We start from the raw sequence: 6609 nt of genomic DNA on the forward strand, positions 1-6609 counted from the left end.
CTTAGCCATGGAAGAGTATGCATATAAATGTACCTTTAAAACTGCCTCAGGTTTTCCCTGTGGCTTCTTTTGAAGGCTTTTCTCAGTACCTAATATTTAATATCTATTTCTTTGTTTGCTGTTGTCAAAGTTTTTTTTTTTTTTTTTCCTTTTTCGAGGTAGGGTCTCACTCTAGCTCAGGCTGACCTGTAATTCACTATGTAGTCGCAGGGTGCCCTCAACCTCACTGTGATCCTCCTACCTCTGCCTCCCAAATGCTGGGATTAAAGGCGTGCGCCACCAAGCCCAGCCTGCTGTCAACATTTTTAACCATTTCTGTAGTATTTTAGATTCTTGGGACAGTTTTTATAATGAGTTCTTCCTGTTTCTGTGTAATCCCCAGTATTTCACAACCCGGCCGTTCAGTGTGCTTACCTAGACGCTTCAACGTCTGCCCACGATGCACCACTGAACCCTGAGCAGCGGCTTCTTTGTGCACGATCGAAGAACGTGTTGTGCTGGAAGGCGAAGTCCTCGTGAAGATGGACTACACCCGATTTCCATGCCATCCTTTTAGGGCTCACCTTGGAAGAGCACATTTTGGAAGTCACATGGTTGTGACTCTTCTGCTCTGTTTCAAACTGTCCCTGACACATGCTCTATATTTTTAAAATCCAAACTGAATGTGAGAATTAGCAAAGGGAATTTGGATGTGAGCACGAAAATAGAATGGTCTTCTCTTTAGAGTTCCAGTGGGAGTTATTAAATAGTTTTTAAGTAATAACTTGCAAATATACACATACACACACACACACATTTCTCTACTTTCCAAAATAGTTTAAAAAATATTATTTATTTAAAAGGGAGAGAATGAATGAGAATATGGGCATGCTAGCTAGAGTCTCCTGCCACTACAGATATGAATATACAAACAAATGCCCCTTTGTGTGTCTGGCTTTATGTAGGTACTGGGGAATTGAACCTGGGCCACCACACTTTGCAAACAAGTGCCTTTCACCACTAAGCCATCTCTCTAGCCTCTACTTTTAAAATTCTTGAAAGACTCCTAAGACATAAATCTACACATTCTGTCATTGCCTGCCTTTTGGCAAACATTGAATCAAATGCCATATGTCATTTATTCATAGGATAGTACACCAAGAGGAACATCTGGTTTGGGGAGAAAGCAAAAACATTTTAGCATTTCAATGCTATATGGCCCTTCAAAGGACCTTAGTACATGAAAAAATACATAGTGCATCTTTGGTATGAAATTTTCTTGTGGGGAACATGTAGGAAAAAATTTAATAAAATTTTTTTTCGATGTAGGGTCTTGCTATGGCCCAGGCTGATCTGGAATTCACTATGTGGTCTCAGGGTGGCCTTGAACTTGCAGCTATCTTTCTACCTCTGTCTCCTGAGTGCTGGGATTAAAGGCATGTGCCACCATGCCTGGCTCTGGGGGTAATAATTTAAATAAGACCGAGAAGCACAGTTATGTGACTAAGAAGTCTTGTCTCAGTACAATTCTGTCTTTTTTCTTTTTCAATAAAGATGCTGTTGGGCTGGAGAGATGGCTTAGCGCTTGCCTGTGAAGCTGAAGGACCCCATTTCGAGGCTTGATTCCCCAGGACCCACATTAGCCAGATGCAAGAGGGGCACAAGCGTCTGGAGTTTGTTTGCAAGTGGCTGGAGGCCCTGGCATTACAATTCTGCCTTGTAAGTCAAAGAGGTCCCTAGATGTGTATTGCCTACTAGAAACTTCTTGGCCAAATATTAATGTTTCATAACAATTTGGTACTTTATAAAATAATTGTTCAATGTATTGCAATTTCTTGTACTTTCTAACTTTTCTTGTCTTTTTTTGAATGACTGCTGGTAGGTTGCAGGGTGAAATTTGAGGCAAGCATAGAAGAGAAGTTTTATCATCTGTACATAGCCTGGCTTGAAATCTTTCCCTTCAGAGATACAGCCCCAGTGGTTCTTGACCCTGAATACACCATGTTTCTTTTACTTCCCAGTATGAAGAATGGGCCTTGAGGGTTGGAGTGATTGCTCAGTGGTTAAAGCACTTGCCTGCAGATCCCAATGATCTGAATTCAATTCCTCAGTACTCATGTAAAGTCAGATGATCAAAGTGGTACATACATCTACAGTCTGCTTGCAGTGGCTGGAGGCCCTGGAGCTCTTATTCTTTCTGACTGTTTCCCTTCTATCTCTCTCTGCTTGCAAGTAAATAAAATTTAAAAAATGGGCCTTGATGACAGAAGATATGTTTTTTCTTTTTTCCATGTGTGTGTGTGTGCATGTGTGTGTGCACACATGAGGGCGAGGGAACACTTTCATGTGTGTGTTCATGAAGGTCAAACACAACCCTAGGTTAGATAAGTCTTATGTCCAACATTCTGTTTTGAGACAGTGTCTCTAATTGGCACTGTGCTCACTAACCAGGCTAGACCTGTGAGCCCCAGAGATCTGCCGCTGCCTCCCCAAGACAGTCATTTTATTGACAGTGATACCACCCTAGTTCTAGAAGATATTTCTTAGGTATTTTTGTTTGTTTTGAACTACAATGACTTGTCTCTGATTGCCTATACATAAATAGAAACTATAGTTTTATTCCAGTTTTAAAAGCCCCATGGGTAAAATGGAAAGAACATATAGAAGGAAAGAGGAAGTTCAATTTAAGATGAACTGTCATTGTGGATTTGGCACAGATTTGTATATAAACTAGGCAATTAATTTTGACATTGATTTCAGGGGGCAAATCAGTAGAATGGAACTGAGAAAAGTAAGTAATTTTTCGAGGTACAGATCTATCCACTTATACATCAGATATCACCCACTTTAAAACATTTCTTCAATTTTTACTAAGGTGAAATATATTAAAGATACTATACTCACATAAAATAAATTTAAGAATTGTAAAGAACATCAGTAGATAGCATTATGAAATTGAAATGTCTGTATTCTATGCCTATGCATATTTAGGAACACAGGGGTAAATGACAAGGAACATTAAATGCTTGATTGATGATGGGAGCAATGTTAACTTTTATAACTGTCATCCTTACAGCATTGTTCATATTGCATCCTTCTGACAACTTTATGGGTAGTAATGGTATTTCTATACCAGAAGTGGTAACAGTGAGGTAAGTGTAGGCATAAAGGCACCCGTTGATACCCTGTAGCACATTGATTTCAATTGAAATGAATATTGAAATGAAAGCCTGTACCTATCCCAGTCCACAAGTTTTATAGCTCACATTATTCAATCTTACCCTTTCCTTTTGTTCTCATATTCCTTCTATAGATTTGAGTTCTGTGGCACAGAATACATAGAATGACTGGTATATCATAGAAGATCTATATAGCTATCTGTCTATTATTCTTAGGCTAGCAGGTACAGAAAACTGAATTAGTCGCTGACTTCTGATCTCCTTTGGACAGCTCACCCCAGTTTTCTGATCTCAGAAGGCCCCAGTCTCTTCTGCAGTCTTCTCATGGCTGACTTCATCTCTTGATTCCTCAGGGTGTAGATCATGGGGTTCAACATGGGAGTGATGACTGTGTTATTGATGGACACAGCCGTATCCATGGGCAGAGTAGTGAAGGGCCGGCAGTAGATGTAAACACAGGGCACAAAATGGAGAGTCACTACGAGGATGTGAGAGGTACAAGTGGAAAAGGCCTTATTCCGTCCCTCCCCAGAATGGGATCTTAGCATCAGCAGAATGATGGTGTAGGAGCCCAGGAGCAGGAGGAACCACAGAAGTGTCACCAGACCATTGTTGGAGATCATGAGAAGCTCCAGAGCAAAAGTGTCAGTGCAAGCCAGCTTGACAACCTGTGGGACATCACAGTAAAAGGCATCCAGAGTGTTGGGGCCACAGAAGGGGAGTGGAAGCATTAGAATTATCTGGACAATTGAATGCAAACCACCACCTACCCAGGAGGCCACCACCAAGGCCACCCACACTTCTCTTCTCATAATGGTCACATAGTGCAAGGGTTTGGCAATTGCAAGGTATCTGTCATAGGCCATCACAGAGAGGAAAAATATATCTGCCCCGCCAACAAAGTGAAAGAAAAAGATCTGAGTCAAACAGCCACTGTAGGAGATAGTTTTCCTTTTTGAGAGAAGACCCACCAGGAATTTGGGGACTGTGATAGATGAGAAAATAATGTCCAGAACTGATTTGTTCCTGAGGAGAAAGTACATGGGAGTGTGCAGTCGTACCTCTGAGGTTATGGTGATCACGATGAGGGCATTTCCTAGCACAGTGGTCAGGTACACAAGAAGAAAGATCACAAACAAGAAGAACTCCAGCTCTTGGAAGCGAGTAAGTTCCAGAAAGACAAATTCCTTTACATTGGTGTGGTTGACCAGGTCCATGATGAGACAACCTTCTTCCAAATCTACCTTGGGAAAATGTAGTATGGTGTCAAGAAGTGGGAACATCATTTATCATACATGATCATACACACACACACACACACACACACACACACACACACACACACACACACGGAAAAAGAGAGAATGGGCCTGCCAGGGCTTTCAGCCACTGCAAACAAACTCCAGACACATGTGCATCTGGCTTCATGTGGGTCCTTGGGAATCAAACCTGGGTCCCCGGGTTTTGCAGGCAAGTGCCTTAACTATTAAGCCATCTCTCCAGCCATCCCCCCTGCTTTTTTTTTTTTTTAAAATCATACATTCCCTGGCTTACCAGAAGAACTAGCCCACACCTATGCCTTTACTCTGAGTGGGGAGAAATGAATGGATTGTGGTCAATTGCCTATGATTTATCTTCTACTCCCTGAGACTAACTTCTGCATATTTATTATATACATGGTACTTCAACCAGCTCTTTAAAACCTGTAATGTCCATCTTAAATTTGTCATTCATGAAATCTATATGAGATCTTCATAGTCACTATGATTTTCCTTGATGCTTTGAATAATTAATGATGTGTCCATGCCTGCATAGTTGCATAATAAGCAAACTGAAAATCAAGGATCTAAGTCCAAATAATTTTTTTTTTGATATGGGGTCAGATTTTGATTAAGGTTCTTTTCAGCTTTCTTTCTACCAAGTTCCCATACTTGGTTTTCTATGTCTTTTCCTGTAAAGCCCAATTTCAGCAAGTATCTTGCTAAGTCATTTCAGTGAGCATTCTCTACCCTTGTTATATTTGATCAAATTCTTTATTCCTCATTCTTGATATCAAAATCCTTGTATCTCAGTCCATGGTCTGTCTTTGGCAAGAGTTAGTTTAAGCCAGTTTAATAGGACTCATCATTCTTTTCTTTTTCTTTTGATGGGTGCTCTGTGTGGCATCTTGCCTATGTGTGTGTAGGTGTAATGTGTGAGCATGTGCATGGAGGCACAGGACACCACTGGGGTCCTCCATCTCTCATATGTGTGTTTACCTGAGATGGAGTCTTTTCACTGATTCCAGAATTTGCCATTTTTCATAAGTACCAATGAATCTCTTGTCTTTTTTTCTTCATAAATCCTTCAAGACCCCTTCAGCCTTTTATTAATATATCAATCAGGTCCCCCTGGTTTCTTTCCTTTATCCATTCCCACTTAATTTTCTTTGAAAGTGTAAACACAGGCTGGCCATGTGGTAGCATTTAGTCTTAGCACTCAGGAGGCACAGGTAGGAGGAGGCCATGAATTCAAGGCCACTCTGAGACTACATAGTCAATTAGTCAATTTCAGGTGAGCCTGGGCTGGAGAATAACCAATCTTTGTAGGTAACTTGATTTTTCTCTCGATTTGCTTTCAATATTTTTTTCTTTGATTTGTGTTTGGTAATTTGATTATAATATGGCAAGGAGAGGTTCTTTCCAGGTTTTGTCTGGCTGGTGTTCTAAAGGATTTTTGTATCTGCCTTGGCGCCTCTTTCCCAATTTGGGGAAAGTTTTCTTCTATGATTTTGTTGAAGATGCCTACTATGCCTTTGGAGTGGAATTCTTCTCCTTCTACTATGCCCTGAATTCTCATGTTTGATCTTTTCATAGTGTCCCGAATATCTTGAAATTCCCACTCATACTTTTCTATTAGTTTGTCTTTCTCTTTGTTGGACTGTATTAGATCTGCCACCTGGTCTTCTAGCTTAGATTTCTGTCCTCTCCTTCATCCATTCTACTGGTGAGATTCTCTAGAGTTTTTTATTTCATTAACTGGGTTCTTCATTGCTAGTAATTCTGACTGGTTTTTCTTTATTATTTCTATTTCCTTATTTATGTCTAGTATAGACCTTTTTATTTCATTAAATTTGTGTCCTGTGTCTTCTTTGATTCCTTTGATTGCTTCTTTGACTTATTTGAACATATTTATAATCATTCTTTTGAAATCTTCTCAGGCATTTCCTCTAACTTGTTCTCACTGGAAGTCATTTCTGATGCATTAATACTTTTTGGTGGATTTATATTGTCTTGATTTTTGGTGTTTCTTGTGTTATAATGTATATATATTTGCATCCTGGATTATTTAATGATTGGATTTTCCAGTTATCTGGGTATTATTAGATGTATCAATCAATCTGATATCATATATCTTCAGGGTAGGAGCTTAAGGCGCTAGGTATGGCTCTCAAGACTGTCAGAGTATCTAC

The 6609-nt window shown here is 39.9% G+C and overlaps 1 protein-coding gene across 1 annotated transcript; it reads right to left on the bottom strand.

Moving 5' to 3' along the window:
• Window positions 1-3430: 3430 nt before the first annotated feature.
• Window positions 3431-4375, bottom strand: LOC101615578 (olfactory receptor 4D6). Its single transcript, XM_004667699.2, has one exon. The coding sequence runs from the start codon at window positions 4373-4375 to the stop codon at window positions 3431-3433; it is 945 nt and encodes a 314-aa protein (XP_004667756.1).
• Window positions 4376-6609: the final 2234 nt, after the last annotated feature.

The sequence above is a fragment of the Jaculus jaculus genome, chromosome 1 (genome assembly GCF_020740685.1).
Source record: "Jaculus jaculus isolate mJacJac1 chromosome 1, mJacJac1.mat.Y.cur, whole genome shotgun sequence".
NCBI classification, from domain to species: Eukaryota; Metazoa; Chordata; class Mammalia; order Rodentia; family Dipodidae; genus Jaculus; species Jaculus jaculus.

Coding starts and splice junctions, on each gene's coding strand:
- LOC101615578 (XM_004667699.2), bottom strand. CDS start 4,375: ATGGACCTGGTCAACCACACCAATGTAAAGGAATTTGTCTTTCTGGAA.